This window comes from Sebastes umbrosus, chromosome 2 (assembly GCF_015220745.1).
Source record: "Sebastes umbrosus isolate fSebUmb1 chromosome 2, fSebUmb1.pri, whole genome shotgun sequence".
NCBI lineage: Eukaryota > Metazoa > Chordata > Actinopteri > Perciformes > Sebastidae > Sebastes > Sebastes umbrosus.
In genome coordinates, this window is record NC_051270.1 from 34,558,203 (window position 1) to 34,582,834 (window position 24,632).

The 24,632-nt window shown below is 42.6% G+C and overlaps 1 protein-coding gene across 1 annotated transcript in view; it reads right to left on the reverse strand.

Moving 5' to 3' along the window:
• Positions 1-21,338, reverse strand: part of kcna4 (potassium voltage-gated channel, shaker-related subfamily, member 4) — a 68,108-nt gene extending 46,770 nt beyond the window's left edge. The window contains exon 1 of the mRNA XM_037788991.1: positions 17,958-21,338. Coding sequence (XP_037644919.1) covers positions 19,126-21,321 — 2,196 coding nt within the window. The 5' untranslated portion in view covers positions 21,322-21,338 and the 3' untranslated portion in view covers positions 17,958-19,125. The remainder of the gene's footprint in view (positions 1-17,957) is intronic.
• Between the last annotated feature and the right edge of the window lie 3,294 nt (positions 21,339-24,632).

Consider the following 24,632-nt stretch of genomic DNA (forward strand, 5'->3'; position numbering starts at 1 on the left):
GGCAGATGTTCAGCTGTTTCTGATGTCTCCGTCTTCCCAGATATTCCCATAACGGGAATGTTTGTCTTAGTCTTTGGACAACATGAAACATGGCCAATACTAGCTGACATGAAAGAACAATTACAACTTGCCCAACTGAAACAAATTCCTGAAGACCTCTCTCCATTTTTCTCTTGTACGGATGGTTAGATGGCCAAGCCGACTTGTTTTTATTTTGTACTTCTTCTACTCTGTTTACTGGCGGATTACAGCCATGCGTAACCAACAGCGCCACTTCTGACAAAACTACGCTGTAGCCCGGTGTATTCGCTCCAAGCCAGTTGATGGAAACACGCTTAATACGCGCTTCTTTTTTTGCAACATTTCAAAAGTGTGCTTAATATTCGCTTGACAATTGAATGGAAACATGACTAGTATTTACTTAATTTATGAGTGATGAGGAAGTTCCAGTGACAAGATAAAGACTCTTGAATAGAGCACACATGAAGATCCTGACTACAAGCAGCCAAATTCCTATCTTTATTTTCACAAACAACATAATTTCTGACTCTTTCAGTAGAAAACACAGTGAATGTTATTGTTTGTGGCAATCTGCACTCATCAGTCCAACCTCCAGCCTCCTCCTCTCACTGTAACTCTCATCTGAGCGTCCTTACATGCGTATGAATTAGCACTACGGCATTATGGTCCACAGTAACTCTTGTGCACAATCACAAATCAAACCATTTGCATGGAACGAGATGAAGTGTGTGTGGGGGATCTCGGTCTTTTCAGACCATGGAACTGACTCATCTTCATGTAAGCGAGTCGAGCCCCGGCACGCTGATTGGTTGCGTACAGCATTCGCGTGTGCGTACACACACAAATGCACATAACCGCACACAAGCACACGCAGTGAGATCCACCCCAGGCTCTTTAGAGCGAGCATTAGTCACTCCACATAAAAGCATGTAGTCACTCCAAAGCAGGAGAGCGGAGAGGACGAGTGGGAGACGAGGTCTGTAGAGGTCTGGTCATGGCAGCCATTTTCCAGCACGTACAATCGCTGCTCGGGCAGGACAAAAGCCGAGAAAGCTTTAGTGTTGGAGAGCCGGGCTCAAGCTTACATAACAGTGATCAATACAGGAGGAGACGCCCCCCTGATCCAGGCTCATCTAGGATTTATGTTTTCCGTGTCCAGGCCGGCCTAGACTGACCGTGGGGTGAAACTTGAGGTCGTCTGACTCTAATAGATGTTGACTGCTCACGTGGCACTTACATAACTGGATATTACCTATCAGCATTTAACATTAAGGGTCGTCGGGCTGTCCAGAACTAGTGGAAAAAAATACTCGGGGTGTATTCAGTTGTATGTAGCGATGACTAATGCTCTGATTTGATCTGAATCTTGGAGTTGTCTCTAGTTTAACAGCAACACAAGTGAGTAATATACCATGCGTCTGTAATGCCTGCTAGATAATGGTGATATACTACTCACTGACAACGCTATCAAACGCTGTGAGATGTAATCTTTGAAACATTTTGTCAAGCTGCTGCTATCAGACAGACCAAGAGGAAATGCGATAAAACCAAACAGGTTTTGGAGAAAAAGATAGAAGCAGAAGTGGGATTGTTACTAATGTTCTGGACTGTGCAGCATAATATGGTGTGTGATGAAGAATCAATGTACTGTTCAGTGCATCGACATTTCCGTCTTCACTGCAGACACTAGAAAAAGTTAAGGAGTTGCAGCAAACTGAGTACAAAGATTTCCTGTTAATGTACAGTTTATGTAAGAGCACTCTATTCTTGCCTTAAAGAGGACCTGTTATGCTCATTTTGTATTTTGGGTTTCTACTAGGGCTGTCGAAGTTAACATGATAATAACGCGTTAACGCGATTTGTTTTAACGTCACTAATTTATTGAACGCATTAACACAACTTACGATTTTTAGATTGTAGCGAGCTCAGTTTTAAAGTTTGAGTGAAGACTGGCATGGCCATATTCAAAGGGGTCCCTTGACCTCTCACCTCAAGAAAATATGTTCTATGGGTACCCACGAGTCTCCCCTTTACAGACAGGCCCACTTAATAATGCAGTTTGGAGCAAGTCATAGTCAAGTCAGCACACTGACAAACTGACAGCTGTTGTTGCCTGTTGGGCTGCAGTTTGCCATGTTATGATTTGAGCATATTTTTTATGCTTAACGCAGTACCTGTGAGGGTTTCTGGATAATGTTTGTCATTTTGTGTTGTTAACTGATTTCCAATATAAATATATACATATATTTGCATAAAGCAAGCATATTTGTCTACTCCCATGTTGATAAGAGTATTAAATACTTGACAAATCTCCCTTTAAAGGGACTATTTGTAACTTTTTAAGCGTATAAATGTAGCGGGTCGCCACACATGCGCGCTCGCATATGCGCGTTCGCGTGTGGCCGCTGCCTCCCCCCCTCTGCCTGCCTGCCTTCACTCAGACAGAGCGCGCGTTCTCAGCTCGCTTCACCTCTAGACGTGAACGCGCGCTCACTCCACACTGCAGAAGAGTTAGTTTAGCTCTGAGAATATCTAGTGAATGTACAGCGGACGTTTGTGCTCGTCTCCGGCTGCGGGCGGAGAGAGCAGGGAGACACGCTGCAGAGCCCCGCTGCATCAGCCTGCGCTGAGGCAGGAAAAGCCAACACTAAGATCAGATCTAAATCATGTTCATGGAGAGACCTTCGTCTGGTCTGCTAACATTACTGCCAAGCAGCTGAAATATAGAGTGATATTGTGGTTTTAGCTGACGTGTGTCGCCTCACTGTTTTGAGCGATGCTCGTTCAGGTATATTTAGAGCGAGCAAGCGCGAGCCCGACGCTGACTTTCGTTGACTTAACGGCCACAGGTGTCGCTGTTAAGAAGCATTTCTGAAGGTTACAAATAGTCCCTTTAAGGTACATTTTGAACAGATAAAAAATTTATTTTCGATTAATCGCGATTAACTATGGAAAATCATGTGACTAATCATGAATAAATATTTTAATCGATACAGTCCTAGTTTCTACTAGAACATGTTTAGATACTTTAATGTTCAAAAACGCTTCATTTTTCTCATACCGGCTGTGGTGCAGCACCTCTTTTCACCCTCTGTCTGAAACCAACCCGGTCTCACGGGTACGCCGCTTTTCGCATGTCATTTGTATGCCATATGACATTATCCCTTACTTGTTTGAGGGCGTGCCAAACTAGCCGCTAGGCACGTGTGCAAATATGTTACTTGGTGACATCACCACAGTACGGAAGAAAAGGCAGGACTTCAAGCGAGGCGTTTCAGGCAGTTCAGGCCAGTGCTTCTGTGGGGGAGAGGAACTCCCTTTGGCGTGGACTTTGGGCTTTGTAACTTTTTACATGCACACAAAACTATATAACACACTAAAGAAAAGGGAAAAAGCACAAAAGCATAATAAGTCCTCTTTAACTGGCAATCCTACTTTTATTGTGGTAACTACTAACAGTTAGCTGTTAAGCTGGTGTGAGTGAAGTAAGCTATCTGCAAAGTGAGAAGGACACTGACAGATTTCTGGAAAGGTCCTCAGTGAAATATGTTTCTTGGCTAGTTTGATCGGTGAGAGAGGTGGTGTAAATCCTCTTGCATGTCCATCATCTTGCACGAATCGCTCAGTCAAATAGAGATGATGTGCGCTGAATGATTCATTGGCTGACATACAGTAAGCACCGCTTGTCAATATCCTGACCGCTGGATTTTTAGCCATTAAGGGCTTCTAAACAAGTTGACAGATACATAACCCTAATATATCATTATATTCTAAGGTTGGTAAAGCATATTTATTAGCAAGCAGTTGCCTATATACACATGCAGGAGAGAAGGAGCAACCTTATCATCCCATTGGAGTTGTGTATAAATATCTGGGTCTTTAAATTTCTTCACCAGCTAGTCTTTAGCTTTGTCTGTCTGCTGTTTGTTGCAGGACAGGTAGTGTACAGTGGGTTTATCAGAGCTTGTTTGCTGTAAATGGGATTGATGAGTGTGATGAAACCATATAGTCAATTTGCAGCCTGTTTATCCAAATCAATCAGCTGAGAGAGGCTAGACAGCTCTGTTGAGTTTGTAATACCTCTCTGCCATTTGAATAATAATAAACAGCATTCATTAGTGGACCTTTAATTTTGGTTAATAATACTCCTTATCATCAAATTAATCACACTATTCAGTCCAGTAGTCTCCAAAAACATAAAAACATACCTCCTCACTGCTGCTTCAACACATTCCAGTCTGATGCTTATGAGAAATGATCTTATAAGGAATTAGTTGTACTGTAAGAAGTTATGTTACTAAAGTTAAGGCTGCGTGAGAGGTACGTATGCTGTAGTCTAATATAGCAGGCCTACATTAATAATGTAATTTGACTCATCATTAGTCAGGGCCTCTCTGAAGCCTACTCCTGTTATTTAGGATACATTATTCAGCAGTGTATGTCCAAAGAGCAGATGTGTTGATTGAAAAAAGCTACACGCTTACAAGGTAATTTTCAACTGTGGACTGCAGCTAAAATTGAAATGTGCCTTGCAAAAAAAAACAAAAAAACGTGTCATATCACATCCAGACTGACGGGCACATTAATGTGACGCGCCGCCGGACCTCATCATCGCTACGTCATAAGGTCGGTTTGTCCTACACGAGTCCTTGGTACAAAAGGAGAATTTGTCTGTTGTCTCATCTAATCATGAGGTATTTTTAGACAAACTGTTTTTTAACAGCACACGGTCGCCACTTAACTGCCGGTCTGATAGCCGCTGATCCAACGAGAGATTATGAAAACAAAGATAAAAATCAAATGAATCAATAATGGATTGATCTTTTTCACAGACAAAGACAGTCAAAGGTTTGAGAAAACTAACTTTTTCTTTTCAAATATTTCCACATCCAACCTTCAAAATAAGAAAGTGTAAGTCGTAAGACATACATTTGCATATGTTATTTTACAATACCAGGTAGTTTTAGCTTTGATAAGACAAACTGATGTGACTCTAATGGGCCTCATCTAACATTACATAAGCAAAGACAGGATATGACCACATATTTCCAAGAAACTTGAGAGTTTGTGTACGTAAAATTTCATTATTGTATATAAGAAGTGGAAGTAGTCACCGTGACGTCACCCATTGGTTTGTGGACTGCCATTTTGAAGCCTTGAGTTTGGCATTTTGGCCGTCACCATTTTGTTTTTTTGCAACCAGAAGTGACACGAGAGGGTGGAGCTAAGTACAGCCGAGCGCTGAATAAGACATTTTAGGCAAACTAAATGTTCCAATTAACTTTCATGAACTGAAAACACACTGTGAAAGGATTAAAGACACCATGACCGGACAACGCCGTGGTAGCGACCTGTAAATCACAAGGTAGCCATGCCCTAAAGCATCCCCTGCTTTATGGTCTATTTGACTCTAAACGGGACCAGAATTAATTAATTGAACATCATGCTGTATTGAAGAAGACTTGAAACTAGCAATTGAGACCATAAACTCATGTTTACAATGTTTACTGAGGTAATAAATCAAGTGAGAAGTAGACTAATTTTCTCATAGACTTCTATACAATCAGACTTCTTTTTGCAACCAGAGGAGTCGCCCCCTGCTGGCTATTAGAAAGAATGCACGTTTAAGGCACTTCCAACTTTGGCTTCACTGTTCAGACCCAGAAGTTGCCCACTGGCCTAAACCCACTTTTTGAAATTCCATGTAGTGCTTTTTAGTGCTACAATTTCCAAATAAGTGATATATGTAGCTCAAACCAACCTGATGAGCAGCACGGTATGGCCTTGTATAGCAACACCTATGTTTGGTGTGTAAAGTACGCTTATTTTGCGCATTATTTCCATGACTTCGTGTCATAACTGGCTGCGACCAACACAATGCTCAACGCCCCATTTTGAGTTGAACTTTTGTTGGACAACCGGTTTCTATTTATTCCTGTCACTTGCTTTGAAAGTGGCGCAGTGGACGCGGAATGGCTGATTCATGAAGTTGAAGGAGGCAGCTGGCTGGAGGGAGATTGCCAGGAGGTCGCCTGACAGTTTCCTACTTGCACTTTGTACCAAGTGGTTACGTCTCCAGTCTGATTTAAAGCGCACAGCTGATAGGAACATGGTTTGTCTACATGACGTAACGTAATGCTTGCTGTTAGGACACGGTGTCTGTGACCCCCGACATGCGGTGCATTCAGTGCGCATGAGGCAGACAGCTGTGGTAGTGCTGCTTTTTTCCCCCACAATCGAATATTAACTTGCATATTTGAATATCTGTTTTTGTACAATTCAAATATATATTTGAATTTAAGATATTCGTTGACAGCCTTAATCTACACAGGACATATTTCATGAAGTCGAACAAAAAAACAGCACCATCTGATGGCAATTTGGACAACTTCATTATGTTTTACTGTTTGACAAACTTTCTTTACATATAATGCTGACACTTCATGGTGACACAATGCTATCCACAAACATTATCTGCTTTTCTCTGCACTCTGCATCACCTGCAGTGACTAATATCACTGATTTATTCCTTTATTTAGTCATTTCTCTAATCCTCTTTTCAAACCCTTGTTTTTGTTGAAGAACAAATTGCTGAAGGGTGTGAACGAAGAAGCGAATTTATCTTTTTTCGTCTCGAGAGCTACCACTTCTATGTAGGGAATCTCATACTTTGATATATTGCTGTCAAAGATTTTTCACTTTGAATCAGCGCTGATCTACTGTGCACACAAATCCCTTCTCCTCAGGTTTATCTTGAATTACTTTATAAACGTCACTATTTTGTGGACTTTATTTAGCATATTCTGTATGTTCTCTTAGACCGAGATGTCAAGCAAACATCGGACTTCTGCAGAAGTCCAGGTCAGTCCTCTCCCATTCATGTTAACCTGTTTTTTACCTGTGTCCATCTCAACAAATGCTCACACAGGCAGCCTGCGTTTTGGTTTGCTAGGAAACGGTCCGAGACCACCTCTCACAAGCGGTCTCGGACCGGTTGTTTTGGTCCGCACCAGAGTACGATTACTGCGTTCACAACTGCCCAAATGAACCGCACCAAAGTTAAAATGGACTAAATGTTGTCTTGTGAAAGCTCCTTTAGAGATCTAAATGTTTACATTACATGACTCCTGAAGTGCATGCATGGCTATCGACTTCACTCTCCCAATGATTTTGTAGACACATTATACATATCAATGAGGGTGTGTGTGTGTTTCACGATTCCCACAACGTGATCAGCATCTGCGGCCCCTCAAAAGTTTACAGGACCAGCAGGGCGCCGGTCCTCTGCTCACCGGCTCATCTTCACGGGGAGCGGGAGAGAAAACTTTTTTATGGTTGAGCAGCTGCTCCATTTAATCATATCTCAAGCTTGTTCATAAAAAGCTGCAGTGCTGTTAGGTTTTAGGTAGCACTCTGGAAAATGAGGGGGAAAAAAGCCTAAACTTGATATGACAAATCTTTGAAATGCTTACCTTTCCCAATGCCATAACAAATCTGTAATCCTCTGTTGCCCCAGATTGTCTGTGTGTGACAGCAAACTTAATCAACATTTTGACCACACATACCTCTGTGTACACTGCAGGTACACTGACAGTATACCTCATCATATTGTAAATATTGATCTATGCTTTATTTTATATTCGCCATTATTTTGGAAGCTATAAAACCGAATCAGCACTTCTCTGTTAAACATGCAACAACCGCTGTTTTTTAATAACTGTAAGGCAATAGCGTGAGCATACAAAAGCAGCTGATTTTGATGTGCGTGTAGAAACCCAACACGTAGGCACATGTGTAATTAGCAATACAATCTACGTGTCTATAATGAAGTAACATAATAAAGCCTGGGATGCTGTTGTCAGATAGATAGAGGGGATTCAGTGGTGGGTGCAAAGAATCAGGTTGCTACCCTTCAATAGAGGGACATTGTGTAACTGCTACATGGAAACCACATGCTGGTTTAAACTTACACTGGGGCTGTAATCCCAAGTGTGCTTTATTAACGGCTCTCGTCAGACCCGGCTGTGAACATTTTGTTTATGTGGAAAATGGAGAGGTGACAAAAAGTCTTTGTCCAGTACATGATGGTGTGGAGCGACTGAGATGTTATTGTGGACCAGATGGTTAGTCAAGGAAAGGGCAAGTTGTCCAGTTTGTTACACAGCACATATGCAATTTACATTGATAGTGGTGGCAGATTTACCATCGAGATTATTAGCAATTTTTTAGTCTTTGATCTCAGGCAAGGTAAACAAAGACAGGCTTTTTATTTCTAGTCAGTGACCGTTGATTTTGTCTGAAATGGCAACTGTCTCTGGCAGATTTTGTAAACCTGTAGTCAGCTAGCTAATTAATCTAACGTTAGCTCCATTAATTGGGTAAAACGACTGCTGGTAGTAGGCTAGTTAGCTGGACATTCTGACAATTGCAGCCTAATTTAGAACGATAATTCCTTTTAACGGCAATTAAAAGGATTTTTCTTTAACGCATCAATGACATCTATCTTTCGGAGGTTGTGGCAGGCTCAGTTTTAAAGCTACAGTGAAGATACATCTTCAAGATGGCATCATATAAAACTAGAAAACCTAAGGAACCTATTTGTACCAACCATGTCAGCTTGTTGCGAAGGAGGTTAAATAACACTCCAAACTGGCATGGCCATTTTCAAAGGAGTCTCTTGACCTCTGACCTCAAGCTATGTGAATGAAAATGGGTTCTATGGGTACCCACGAGTCTCCCCTTTACAGACATGCCCACTTTATGACAATCACATGCAGTTTGGGGGCAAGTCATAGTCAAGTCAGCACACTGACACACTGACAGCTGTTGTTGCCTGTTGGGCTGCAGTTTGCCATGTTATGATTTGATCATATTGTTTATGCTAAATGCAGTACCTGTGAGGGTTTCTGGACAACATGTGTCATTGTTTTGTGTTGTTAATTGATTTCCAGTCATAACAATATACATACATTTGCATAAAGCAGCATATTTGCCCACTCCCATGGTGATAAGAGCATTAAATACTTGACAAATCTTCCCTTAAGGTACATTTTGAACAGATAAAAAATGTGTGATTCATTTGCAATTAATTGCAACTAATCATGGGAAATCATGCGATTAAATATTTTAATGGATTACAGCCCTAATAAACACACTTTATAATCCATTCCTAACCATTTACCTTTTGTGTTTTTGGTTTTGGAAAGAGTATATCCCCCATTATCCAAACTCTTAAAATCCTAAACTTGACAGGCCTGCAATGCCTAGTTACGGTTGCTAAGCTATGATTGGATAATCTTTGGCCATGCAGGTCATGCTTTCTCACCTGGTTAAAAGCCTGTTATCTTCATCTCACTACTCGCTGCCTTTGGCTCACTCTTTCTCTCCGTTTTTTTAGGTTTGGACAGCAGCTCAGCTATAATCAGAGTCAAACTGCCTGCTTGAGTTGAAATTGATGAATGAATCCTGTCCTCTTTGTACCATTTGTTAATGATTTTACAAGAAGGTAACTCGAGCCGAGTCGTTTTTAAAAGGGACAACAATTATCGTAAATACTCACAGGATGACAACAGCTGGGATCGTGTATTGTGTGTGTTGGCAACGCAGACAGGCCTTTATCAGGCCTGATTAATGATTTGGCGAGACAGATGAATGGAGAGACATTCCAGCCTCATGAAATTCCACTCTGCCTTTTTTTGTTGTTGTTCTTTTCTTTTCATGTTGCTTTGGTTACAAGGAAAATATTTAATCAGTGAGGCATGACGGCTCATCTATGAGTAGATTATTTACTATAATTACTTAAAACAGTACATTCTTTACTCAAACAAGCAGCTGCTATTATTTTGTTCCAGTCAATGCAATTTTGCTTGATTAATGATTTTTCCAAAAAATCATTACATTTATCAAAAAAATGACTGGTTGGCTTGATCAGTGGAAAAACTGTGACAGAAATAAGAACATTCCTGCTCAAACTCCCATTTGTATTTTGTAGGCAACAATGTGCTGGTACCAAGTTTAAATCTCCTAAACACCCGTGGTGATTTGACTTATCTATCTGATTAGATCTGTCCTCAGGACTGTGTGTGGGCATGTACAGTACACATTGATTGACATCTCCCTCTCTCTGTTACGGTGGCACACTTTACATCTTTATAATACTATTAAGTTGAGATACACAGCAGCCTGCATTGCCATAGTCCATCCACATGGTAAAAACATGTAAAACATGTTAAAAATGGTAAAGAGCTATTGTTCTGTTGACCTCTATGGAGCAGTGGTGGAATGTAACTAAGTACATATACTCAAGTGGTGTAATTAAGTACAGTTTTCAGGTTTTCTTTACTTTAGTATTTGAATTTTGTGCTACATTATTCTTCTACTGCACTACACTTCAGAGGGAAATATTGTACTTTTTACTTCACTACATATATCTGAAAAGTAAAGTTACAAACAATATATATGATCAACTTAAATATTCTTCATGAGAGGTTAAACGAACCAAGAGTGTATAAAGTAGTTATAATTGGCTCCACCTTAACCAGCTGTTCCAATACGTATGATGATATATCACTCTCAAAGGGGCAGCTCTGCCTGTACCTTTACTTTTCAGTACATTTTGCCATTAATACTTTTGTACTTTTGAATGCAGGACTATACTTGTATTTCGTATTTTTGCGGCGTGGTATTGCTACTTTTACTTAAAGCTGCAGTAGGTAGAAAGGGAGCAAATGTGATTAAAAAAAGTTATTTTTATAAACGGTCACTATATCCTGACAGTAGTGCATGAGACAGTTAATCTGAAAAAAATCATGTGCCTCTGTGTCCTCCGGTGCTCCTAATGGCATCTGTAAGATTTCACAGAGCGGAGGAAAACAACCAATCAGAGCTGATCTGGAGCCTGTCGTCTCTGAGCAACTGTCAATCACTCGCAAACTCCGACCAAACGTTCAAACTAGGCAGCGCTGATCAAATGTGAATAAATATTCTGTTACTGTAATGCCTATTTCTCTCCTCAAATGTTTTCAGAAACATCTTGTAGTGCACTGTTTAGCTGTAAAATGAGAACATTTGTGACCCAGCAGCCATGTTGAGATCAGTTGAGGAAATACCAAGCACCGCCCGCCAGCCGGAGGACAGCCAATAGGAACGCTCTCTCTCTCTGAAATGACCTGTGATTGGCCAAATTCTCCCGTCACGTGCTAGATTTTCTAAAGCCTGTAAACAGAGCAATGAGGAGGTGCAGAAGTCTAGTTTTCTCTCAGAACACTTGAATTACAATATGCTGAATTATTATTTTGAATTTTTGACAAATGATGCTAAAAACTTTCTGCCTACTTTAAGCTTTAAGTATAAGATATGACATTCTTCTTCCCAGGGCTGCAACTAACGATTATTTTCATGGTTGATTGATCTGTTGATTATTTTCTTGATTAACTGATTAGTTGTTTAGTTTATAAAATGTCCGAAAATATTGAAAAATATCGATCACTGTTTCTCAAACCCCAAAATGACGTCCTCAAATGTCTTGTTTTGTCAACAACTCAAAGATATTCAGTTTACTGTCACAGAGGAGTAAAGAATTACGATTAATCAATTAATTTAACAGTTGAAAACTAATCAATAAATTGTTGCAGCTCTACTTCTTCCACCACTGCTATGGAGCAATGCTTTGATGTGTGGGTCCCCATTTGGTTTGTATCGGCCACACGCACAAAGACGCACACACGAGCCCACAAGCATGCATGTGACACAATACACATTCCTGCCAATGGTTTCACTCTGTTCCTCTGATCGATGGGCGGTGGTGGTGATGTGGCAAGAAAAGCAGCAATGCACCAGCAAAGGCATGTAGAGAGGAAGAGGACTGCAAGCTTGCAAATATGTAATCAATGCAGGAAGGAAATTCTAATATAATCAGCCATAATAACTATAAAAATACTTCTGTTGGTGTAAACTGCCTTTAGGAATTCAAAGTTGAGAAGTCAAATACAAAACACAGAGTCTGCCCACGATGCACTATTATTACGGTAACAACCTGCCACTAAATTTCACCGTCTATTCTCACCTCTGGAAATAGAACGATACTTTTCATCCCTTCTGATGCCATATCTGTGATCAGTGTTACATGTGTTTCATGTCCTACTACTGTACCATAAACATTAAAAAACATTACAGGAACACATTATGTAACTTCAGGCTGTTCTCCTAAACTTAACCAAGTATTTCAAGCGTAGTTATTTTAACCCAAATCACGATCTTTTCCTAAACCTAACCTAAGTAGTTTTGTTGCCTAAACCGAATGCAGTTAAAGCTGTGAGAGCAGAAGTTTATTTTGAAAAGACTTTATGCATTTAACGAGCGGAAATTGACATTTTCGTAAGATATACAAACCGTTACATGAGGATACGTTGACATGTGGTTAGTTGTCAACAAGTAAAAAAGAAATAAGAAAAAAAAGAACTCTAAAAAGTGCCATAAATTTTAGGCTGGAGGAAGAGAACAATGAAACAAAAATAATTAATAATAAATAATAAAAATATCACAAATTAGCCTCAGGGGGCTTTTCTATCTGTACAGGATGTGACACCCTCAGTCCTTTACAGTACGACCCTCTCATCAGATGAGGAAAATATAACTACCAAAATAACTTTTAACAGGGGAAAAAAATTAAAGAAACCTCAGGAAGAGCAACAGAGGAGGGATCGCTCTTCTAGGACGGACAGACGTGCAATAGATGTCGTGTGTACAGACAACTACACGAAATACAACATAGACAGTCCATATGACAAAATACAATTATATTTACTATGGTCTACCTTAACTGATATAAACTCTCTGAATAATAACACACTTCAACAGGGCCGCATTCAACTCCAGCCTTCAAAAGAAACCTAAAGTTCTCCAAAACCGCTTCAACAAAAGCTATAAATTATAACCTTCATGAAGGTAGGATTTATTGCAGGACTGTTGAATTAGTTTTAGCTTTGTGTATAGGGGTCATAACCATAATCGTAAACTGTAAGTACTATCGTCTTGACTCCTCCAAAGTCTAAAGACATGCAGGTCAGGTAAACTGGAAGCTATAAATTATTTTCAGGAGTGACTGAAAATTAATATAAATGTGTTTCTCTCTCTTTATTTTAGCTCTGTGAATAACTGGCAATCCGTCCGGAGTGTTCCCTTCCTCTCACCAAGTCTATGCCGGGATGGGTTCCAGCCGGCTGTGACCCTGGACAGGTTTAAGCGGATGTAGAAGATGGATGGATGTCTTGGCTAAAGGTAGGAGTCGTTTTCTGATCAGCTAAATGAGCCCTTTGTCAGCAGGGTCAGCTGTGACTTTGACCTCTGGTTGTCAGCAATATTTGGCTTCTGCTATGCAGAGCAGGTTGTTTCAGTCTAGAAGAGTCGACCGTCACATAAAAAGTTGGACTGTGGGGCGTGAGGTGCCTGGTGCAATAAAACATTTAGATGCCAGTGTGATAACCACAGTGGAAACCCTGAACACTGGCCTGTTGCATTTAATATACACAGTTGGAAAAAGATCTGATTAACTCTGAGACATTTTAGTCTGGAGCTGTTTTCGCCAGCGTATGACCATCAAAGCTACAGATATCATCATGTATCATGAGCTAGTGGATTCCACATACACACTCACTGCAGAAAGGCTGCACACTGGTTGAAATAACCATATTTTTGACTATACTTTTAGTTTTATTTGAGCCTTTGTACTGGTTGAACTCAACATTCTTCAGAAAACAAACAAACATTTTCTAACATGTGCAAATAACACAGTTATGAAAGGCACTTCACAGAAGTTTGGTCGAGTCAAGAGATTGCAGGACTGTCTATCCCACCAGAACGCTTACAGTATGTTCCGTGTGTGGGCCCCTATTTAGCCCACGCACACACATCCCCCCCCCCAAGCCAGGACAGGTGACGTATAAAGAGCAACAAAGTCGGCGTTGGAGGCCGGGGTGGACGGATGGGCAAAAAAATAAACAAAGAGACTTTTACCCAGGAGACAGCTGTTCGTGTCCCGTGTGAAACCAGAAGTCAACGTTGACTTATTTATCACATAACTTCCGTACTTAAGTTTAACGCCACTTCCGTAGTTATTTTAACCCAGACCATGATTTTTTCCTAAACCTAAAAAAGTAGTTTTGTTGCCTAAACACCGCAGAGGCTTGTGCAGGCGCACTGATCGCTCATGTTGCTGGACATTCGTAGGAAAAAGCATGAAAAATAACTTTTCATAAGATATCACACAAATCATTGTATGAGGATACGTTGCTATAAGGTATAGCCTTAAGATGCTGGTGCCACTTTATATCAGGGGCCTTTGAGGCCTCAGATATTCTGGGGTAGTTTCCCACTTTGCCCGGCTGGTAATCCAGTTTTGGATCTGTGTTGTACAATTGTGCCTCTGACCATTAAGAGCTCATTCTACAAGAAAACCTGAATCACTGTGGTTCACTATTGTGTATAGGCTACTGTGTAGTAGAATGGAGCATTGTAAACAACATTTGTCAATGAGCAGTCCATCCACCGGAGTATAATACTGTAGCTGTGTCAACACCTCTGAGAGCGGTGACTTCTTATTACTTTTATTATCAGCAAGTCTGTCCGATCAAATCAAATGATTAAATCAACTATCATTTAGTCCACATAAGACATAAATATTGACAAACGCACATCTAATATAGTGTATATAGCTCCCATAACCTAAAGTCATATCTTCAAACTGTTTATTTTGTCTGACCAACAAGACAAGAGTGTATGGATGAAGCATTAAGTTTTTAAATTTGACTCATTTACTCTCTATGCTCTCTATGCTTCGTAACGTTACTACTCCACTGCTCGTTTAGCCGTTACTGAAAAGCTAAGTGAATCCGCGACTTGCTGCAAGTCGGTCGGAAGTTAGCCTGCTACAACGGTTGCAATGGCAACGGTACTTGAATGCCATTGTCCGTTCTACTCCTATTCTATGTCTACGAAATGATCACACTAGAGAAGCTACAAGCAGCAAATGCTTGGTGTCTGAGTGACTCCAACTGTTGATTGATTAGCAAGACTGTCAACTCGCCTCCCTTCTACTATTATTACATGACCTCGTCTGACATTATGTACCGCACGCTCACTTTCTTTCCACCTCTCCTCTGTGTCCTCTGACAGGCATGGAATACCTTTTGAGAAATAACCATAAATAACTCTCACTTTGTCACATGGCCCGGCCATATGGTCTAAATCTGCACTACAAAGAAGACTTTACGACGCACGTGACAATAGGAAGCTATGAGGAGTCGAAACCATTCAGCTCCGTTCTGTGGCTCAGGATGATACGGGCTGTTTTCACAGTCGGCTCAGCAGCTACAGGCCTAAGAATATGCCTGACCCACACACTTTGCTCGGAAAATGTTTTGGATTGCGCCTCTTGCCATAAGCCACATTATGTAAGTGCTAAGTGTGAGGTATCAAGAGGAGCTGGCACCCTGCCAGGATGCTGTGTGTGTTTGGTTGTGGGTGCAGGTGTTGGAAATATCTTGTATGAATAGTTCCTCTGAGGATATAAACACACAGTGTAATAAATTATGATATACTGATGCAGAGATAATGTGCTGAGAAGCACTGATGCAGGGAGTGACGGCGTGGATATATCTACTGTATGACTGTGATAAAAGTTGCCATATATGTAAGCACACTATATTGTATCTTTTGATGCATTTCATCAAAGCACTGCAAAGTACTGTGAAGTTACATTTTGGCTTTTTAACTTTTCTGAGAGCAACAATTGTAATGTTTTCACAACTTTTTCCCAAAATATGAGCCCAGGACTCTCATGACCCCAACAGTTCAGAGAGTTTCCTTGTACTATAAAGAAATGCTGACATATTTCAAAATGATATTTTTTGTTCTTGTATTAGTTTATTTATTGAATAAATTATATTCTGCATCTTTTGTGATACCATCTGTAAATCAGGTGACCCCATGTGGAACAAACTTTGCTCTACTTAAATGTTAACTTTGGTATTTTTCAACCTGGATCCTATCATTTCTGAAATCGGTCTAGTATTGAGGGAGAGCGCTGTCGACGGCAGCTGCTCACGGGCCGCAATATGGTGCTATTGGGGCAAGCTGGTGCCGTCATTTACGTCCACTAAAAGTGCTTGTTTTTGCCATGACAGGCTCTGATTGTCATTTTACGTGTCTGACATTATGGAAAGTCTCGCTCAAGGAGAAGTCACGTTCTGAAATCTGACGAGGTGACGTGTTGTAGAATAGAGGAATACCTCCATGGTGGAAACGTGAGTGCCAGCAGGGCAGTTTGCTGTGTTGGAGTACAGAAGGCGTAGCTTAGTGTTATCTAAAAGATTTTCAATGTCAGGGCTGAATATTTAGTCTTTGAAATTGATGGCCGTCTATATTTATTTGAGCCAGAGTATACGGATACTCAGATTTCACAAGGAGACTTCTCCTTGAGCAGGACTTGGACACGATAACAAACAAACCAGATCAAGTGAAAGGCAAGAAGAACGTTTTATTTCTCTGTGGGGTCCTTTCCATAATGTAATCAGACACTTAAAAAAGAAAATCTGAGTCAGTCAGTGGCAAAAACAAGTACTTTTAGTGAACATAACATTACATTGACGCTGCTCACTGCCCTCGTGGCTGCCAGCTGCAGCGCTCTCCCTCAATGTTGGACCAATTTCAGAAATTGTTGTCCCTATTAGTCACTTAGACACAAAAACATGGGAAAATAGGGTCCAGGTTGAAAAATACCGAAGATACCCTTTAAAGACTCCTCCACTCATGTATTAAGACATAAAATGCTTTGTGTAATAATTTGTGTCGAATATAATTTTGCCACAGAAAAGTTCAATTACCCATCTTAAAAAACATTTCAAAAGTTTTACTGCTGGACACAAGATGTCTCCTTACTCCCCTTTAAAGTCCACTCTCAGTGTTTGTGCACTGGAGGCCTCAAGTTTCCACAACACACTTGTGTAGGTTTCATAATGGACCACTATAGGCTCCAAACTAGCTGTGATGTCATAAAAGAAAATGCTTGCTTTGCTTAGACGTCTTATATTGACATTTAAGGTGATCACAGAGAAACTTTCCTCCTTCAGCAGATGAATGTGAAAACAGTCTTCTAGCATCACATGCATCATTCTGCAAGGTGAAGCTCAAACATCCAATCAGCACACATTTGAATGGAGCGGCTCTTTACGTTTACTTGTCACATCATAAAAGTCATGGTGATAAATGGAGTGAAACAATATATTCTGGCTTCATGTGTCACAATATCCTCATGATACACCTGCTATGAAAGATGATATGAGAATACCTTATACCCTATACCTTATTAATAAGAAGACAACTGCTCAGCAGAGACAAAGCAAGGAAACTAAAATAAAAAAAAGCCACTATCAATCATCTTTTGATGAATATCCAACAAAGCAGGGAGTAAACTCTGCAGCACTTTAACATTATTTATATAACAACTGCATCATTTCAGACACTATTAATGAGCCATAAAATCCTTTGTGGTGGATCTTCCAAACACCTTTTGGCATATAAGTTTCTCAGCAGGCTGACCTGATGTCCCCTTAGATAATTACAGGTATTATTATGAATGAGAAGGTAGTAGTATTGTTGGATATATTAGACCTGTGCAGGAGAAACATGAACTCATCACATGATGACTGGAATGAGCGCCATATTCGGCCTCTACAGTGTTTTTACGCACGCGTAATCATGCGTCATTTTCCGGACAAGGGCTCAACCAAAATAAAAGGGATATTGTTAAATATGCTGTATATGTAGAAACGATTTCAGGAGCATTGTCAGCTCTCTCCATGACACCAGGAGTTGTTTTCATCATCACTGTCACACACACACACACACACACACACACTCACGAGCTGCAGGCTACATACCTTGGAAGACATCCACATCCCGGAGGTCCTCTGATCTCGGAGATAATCACAGTCCTCTTGAGAAGAAAAAAAAAATATATTTTGTGCACGAAGTCCAGCGGACAGAAGAGGAAGTTGCTCGCAAAACTCCCCTCCGATGAGTTTCCACAACAGAGTCGTTTTTGCTATAGCTTTCCATCTGCGTCCGTGTAAAGGGATATTGTCATTTTTGAGGTGTTTTTTATAAATGAAACTGGGGAAACTGTTGTCGCCAAGGCTCCAAAGCCTGTCCGTACAAAAACCTGGCAGGGCAAGTCATTTCTCCAGCCATTTCTAACTGATGTTTCCTGTGCTTAGCTCTCATATAGTGGCTCAACGACACAAGGCTTTTTGTGGAAAAAAGCATATTTGTGTATAGACTGTCATATAGAAATAATTGTAGCCCTGGTTTATTTGATGACTGCTAAATGCCATGTCTTATCAATGAGCTTTTTTTTTTTGTTTCGTTTTAATTGTTGGAACACTTAACAAATAAGTAAGTTATCTGTCTCAGGCTTTTCCTTTATTGGAGTCCAATTTTTTTATTGGCAGCGTATGAGAGAGGTTTATTAATATCCTTAGTTTGCTCCCTCTGAGGAAGTTACTCAAACATTCTTCAGCTAAGTGGTCAGAGGACGACCAAATTATTGCCATTTGCATGGCCCTACAGTTTCTGTCTCTGAAATAAAAGCCAGCAGCCAAACCCAGCGCAGATTCTACAGTAGTGCAAACAAATAGATATATATTTTTTTACTTTATTGCATAACAGCAAACACGATCATCATCCTACCCTTTCTGTTATTGACTGGTGAAACTCATAAAGTGCGAATGCATAGCCTGTCATGTCTAGACTTTTAATTGGACGTCAGATTTGGAAGCCCGAATTAATTAATGAATTAATTAATTGACCAATTAGGCAAAATATTGATCATAATTCTTCCTAAAGAGGACTTGGGAGAAACGACTGTTGTGAGATGGAGAGATTTTTGACAATTGGTGACCTGTGAGTGTGTGCGTTTGTGCGTGTGTGCGTGTCTGAGTCGTGCGTAAAACGTGTGTCTGTTTGGGTTGGACCACCTGCTGTTGGGCGAACAGTATCTTTATACTCTTTTTTAAGAAAAAACGGGAAAAACCTCAGCTCTACTTGTAATCACACGTCAGTCTGAATGGATTTGGAGTTGGTACTGTTCCTCCTGCCTATGTCCGTGCCGTTTCCTTTACTGGGGCTCTTGTCCAGCCCGCACAGCGACTCCGTCACGCCCTCCTCCATCTCCATGTACTCCGCTTTGTCTCCTAGCGACGAGCCGGACGGAGAGCCTTTGAACCTCCGTAAAAAGTCCGGGAAGTAGGGGCATCCCGGCGGCATGCTCTCCGCCACCGGCGCCTGCTCGTCGTTATTATCCGTCTCCCGGTGGTAGAAGTAGTTGAAGTTGGACACTATCACCGGCACCGGCAGCGCGATGGTCAACACACCGGCGATGGCGCACAAAGACCCCACGATCTTCCCTCCCACGGTGATGGGCTTCATGTCGCCATAGCCGACCGTCGTCATGGTGACCACGGCCCACCAGAAGGCGTCCGGGATGCTGGTGAACTGAGAGGCGGGCTCGTCCGCCTCGGCGAAGTACACCGCGCTGGAGAAGAGGATGACTCCGATCACCAGGAAGAAGATGAGGAGGGCCAGCTCCCTCATGCTGGCTCGCAGCGTGTGGCCCAGGATCTGGAGTCCCTTGGAGTGCCTGGACAGCTTGAAGATGCGGAACACCCTCACCAGGCGGATGATCCTCAGGATGGCGAAGCTCATGGCCTGCTGGCTGTCGCCTTGGTGCTGCGCCAGGTCCGTACCCAGGGTGATGAAGTAAGGCAAGATGGAGACAATGTCTATGGAGTTCATGATGTTCTTAAAGAAAGCCTGCTTGCTGGGACACGCGAAGAAGCGCACGATGATTTCAAAGGAGAACCAGATGATGCAGACCGTCTCCACGATGAAGAACGGGTCGTTGAAGGGAGTGAATCCGTGATCCGGTTCGGAGGAGGAGTTGAGTCGCGGCTGGAGATACTCCTTCTCATCCCTGAACTCCGGCAGCGTCTCCAGGCAGAAGATGACGATGGAGATGACTATAACGAGCACGGAGACCACCGCGATGCCTCTGGCCGGGCTGGAGCTCTCCGGGTACTCGAAGAGGAGCCAGATCTGCCGCTTGAACTCGTCCTCCGGTAGAGGTTTCTCCTCCTCTTTAACAAAACCCTCATCCTCCCGAAACTTCAGGATCGCCTCGTCGCCGAGCTCGTAAAACTTCACCTCCTCGGAGAAGATGTCAAACGGCACGTTGGCGGGTCTTTTCAACCGGCCACCGGACTGGTAGTAGTACAGGATGGCGTCGAAGCTCGGCCGGTTCCGGTCGAAGAAGTACTCGTTCCTCAGCGGGTCGAAGTACCTGATCCGCTTGTCCGGGTCTCCCAGGAGCGTGTCCGGGAACTGCGCGAGAGTCTTGAGCTGAGTCTCAAACTTCAGCCCGGACACGTTGATGACGACTCTCTCGCAGCAGCAGCCGCACTCGCTGCTGTACACGTTCTCGTAACCGGACTGAGGCCGCCGGTCGGTGAGCGACACCGTGTCCTCCTCATCCTCCATGGTGCACAGAAAACTAGACCTCGACCTCTTGCTCTCCCGGTCCCCCCCCTCCTCCTCCTCCTTCCCACCCTCTTCCTCCTCCTCCTCCTCCTCTCCCTCGGCCTCCTCCTCCCCCTCCTCCTCCTCCTCCTCTATCATCATGTCCTCCTCGGAACCGAGCAGCGCGAGCTCCGAGTGGCGCAGGTCTCCGCCGAGCGAGGTCCGGCTGCGGCTGCGTCTCCAGCGTCCGACGCCGCGCTGCTTCTTCCGCTCTCTGACTACTCTCTGCTGCTGCTGCTGCTGCTGCTGCGAGGAGGGATCCTGCTGCTGGTGCTGCGAGGAAGAGGAGGAGGAGGAGGAGGAGCAGGGGCACGAGGCGGTACCGCTGCTGCTGCTGATGTTGGCGTTCGTGGAGGAGGAGGCGGCGCGAGACTGATGCTGGCGGTTGTTAAGGAGATGAACGCTCGAGGAGGAGGAGGAGGTGGAGGTGGAAGTGGAGGAGGAGGTGGAGGTACCACTACTACCACCACCTCCACCTCCTCTACCACCACCACTGCCGCCACCGCCGCTGCCGCCTCCCTCCGCGCCTCCTTCGGCCGCGGCCGCCGCTCTCGACTGGGCAGCCGGCTGGCGCTCCCTCTCGCGTTCCCTCTCCCGTGCGCGAGCTTGGGCATATCCGTACGGCGGGTGGCTGTTGCACCCGCCGTCCGCACCCACCATGGCAAACTCCATGTTTTGTTAAGTCAATTGTGTCCGTGGTGGATGCAGGCCAGAGGAGAAAAGTTACAGCAGCTCCGCGCGCAGCAGAGCACACAGAGACAATGAGGCATCGACCAATCAAGTTGTGAATATGGAGGATGTCAGAAGAACAAACACACCTCAGTTAGGTCCATGTCGAGAGCAGTCAGTCCATGTGGCTCTACTTTACATGATAGGAGACATTGATCAGCCTGTCTTCCTGTTCAGGCACAGGCCTCCAAATATTTTATGACATCATTACCATATAACCCAAAATATGATGATGGTGATGGTGATGGTAGGGCCGGTTAGCCTGTTACGCAGGCGCTCTGTGGCTCTGTGGCAAAACTTGCAGCGCCCTTTTTATTTGTTCAGCATTGTAAATCAGCAAGTCAACAAGCTACAACCAGAACAGAAACAGTCTCTCCTCCGGTTCCTCCGGTGCCCATCAGGTGGTTCATGTCTCCACGGCCGCGGCTTTGCGCCCAAATGCGTCTTTTGATCCTTCGTGGTCACTCCTGGTTGCCATTTTATATGATGAGATATTAAAAAAAAAAAAAAGAAGCTGGATATCTTTGCTGTTATATTATGTAGCTCCGGTGAATGTGAAGGACTTTATTCCGGTTGACGCTCTCTGGAGCTGCGAGACAAAAGACAAGACAAGAGAAAACAGCAGTTCAAATATATCATAATGATGTCCATTGTTTTGGCGACTGCATAGTCCAGGATACTACGCATATTTTGCTATATAAGGGCGGTACAACTTCACTGGCATATTATTGTTGTTATTATTATTATTATTATTATTATTGATTGAAAATGGAGGCTTTCTGGTGTGAATGCATGGAAGACGTTCAGAACAGACATTACGCATGACATTTCCTGCCCATTAAAAATCACCTCCCTTCATTCTGACATTCATACTTACATGTGGAGAAAAGGGGGCCAAACGAAATCGCCTCCTCTACAAACAAATCTGCTGGAAGAAGAAGAAGAAGAGGAGGAGGAGGAGGGTGAGGAGGAGGAGAGGGAGGAAGGCTAGGTGAGGATGCAGTTCTTCGCTTCTGCCCAAATCCCCGTCTTGATTTCGGGGTGTAATATCACAGATCCCTCGTCGTATCCAACCAGCGACTATATCATCCACTACATCCATCCGTGCTCTGACGCACTCCGAGGAGGACACACTTTTTTTGGGGCTGCGTCTCGACGTCTTGTCTCCAATTCAACAGGATCTATCTATCTATCGCCACTTCAGCCTCCGTTTCTGCTGCATCGCTCTCCCGGTATATACACTGGCAGCAATTATCGTTGAAGGGAGGTGAAAAAACAAAAAAGAGAAACAGAAGCAGGTGTGCAGAGAAGCGGCGAGTTAAGCATCAATGACAGCTCCAGCACGGTTAACGGAGACAAAGACGCGACGGTGGGGAAAAGTTGAGCTTCATGCAGTCGAGGGGTTGAGTCTGAGCGTCACACATCTGTCTGTCTGTCTGCCGCTGGAGCCCTACCTATACTCCGGTATGCTTCCTATTGTGTGTGTGTGTGTGTGTGTGTGTGTGTGTGTGTGTGATGGAGAGCCTCGGTGAGGAAGTGGTTCGTGTACCGCAGCGCGTGCAGGCGGTGCTCGGTCCTCCCCCAGTGGATGCAGCCGGTCACTGCGCACCGTGCTACCTTGCTGCTGCAGTCTCAGTCTCACACCCGAGCTGAGCCTCTCCTCTGCCCTTCATCACCGCTGCTGCTGGGTGGCAACCGGTGGCCTTATTACCCAACACAAAAGTAACGCGTTACTCTCCAGTCATTCCTAGAGTAACGTTGATATTTGAGTAGTTTTCCAGTTTGAATCCACCCTCCCAGCCCACCTAAACATTGCTTGTTTTTGTCCTTTTTTTTTTTTTTTGCCTTTTAGAAATGTATGCTGGAAGAAGCTGCCTGTATTTTTAAGTAATGCCCAGAAATATTTATTGATAACTTTTCCTTTCAATATTTTTGTCTTCATCAAGTACATGACCAGAAATCAATAAAATAAATTTCACCTGAACCTGCACAAAGTGTGGGTCCCAAATCAGAGTTTACATTCAAAATGTGTGAATTCAAAGCTTTGAAAGTACTTTATCCTCGAATTATCATTAGTTTATCTATTTGAATTGGAATATTCTTAAGTGAATTCATTTGTTCGTTCATTATGTTTTTACAGCGTCCCAGAACAGTTTTGTTAATAGAAAAACCTCCGAATGTGTCTTGACACTGTGGATTTAGAATCAGCAAGTAATGTTCCCTCTGTTACATTAAAATACAACTTTAGTGTTTATCAGAATCAGATCAGAAATCAGAAATACTTTGTTGATCCCTGGGGGGGGGGAAATTGAGGTGTTACAGTTGCTCTTATATAAACATAAAAAATGTAAGAAAATAAATGAATTATGTACATAATGCCACAATATACAACACAATATATGTATAGACATATAAATAAATAAGAAATATGTGCATCAAACACATACAATATTAAACCACAGCGTAAATAAGTAAATACAAAATGCCGAAAAGTGGGATCTATTAAGTCTGTTAAAGACAAATACAAGAATAGTATAAATAATAATAAGAATATTTCTTGAATATACAGTATAAATTCTGTGTTAATGACAGAGTATTGCACGGTTGAATTATTACAATTTCCTGTGCAGTATTGCACATAAGAATAAAAATAAATGATGGGGTTATAGCTGCTGACAGGGGTGAAATAAATCCAGGTCTATTGGTCTATTGACTCAGAGTGTCTGACACTCTGAGGGAGGAGTTGAAATGTGTGATGGCCGCAGGCAGGAATGACTTCCTGTGGCGCTCTGTAGTGTATCTCGGTGGAACGAGTCTATCACTGAATGTTACCGTATGCAAATTACCAAAGTGGTAATTTGCTTTTGGCAAATCCTCAGCAGTATAAAACATGTAAAACATCACCTAAGACATGAATGACAGCCAAACAAGTGTTACTGATATGCAAGCTACATCTGCATAAAAGTGCCCTTCAGACAGTGTTGCTGCAGAGGAACATTAATGCTATAAACCAAAAGGAGGTACCATTTGTCTGATGTTTCTCTCTTACAGGCACAATCCCTAATCCTGAGAGTCGCCCCCCAACCAAACTAGAAAAAAAGGAATAAGATCTGGTGTCCTTCCTAATAGAAATGTTCCGATACCATTTTTTCCTTCCCGATACCGACTCCGATACCTGAACTTGCGGTATCGGCAGATACCGAGTACCGATCCGATACCAGCTTGATAAAAAAAAAGATATAGTTATTATTATT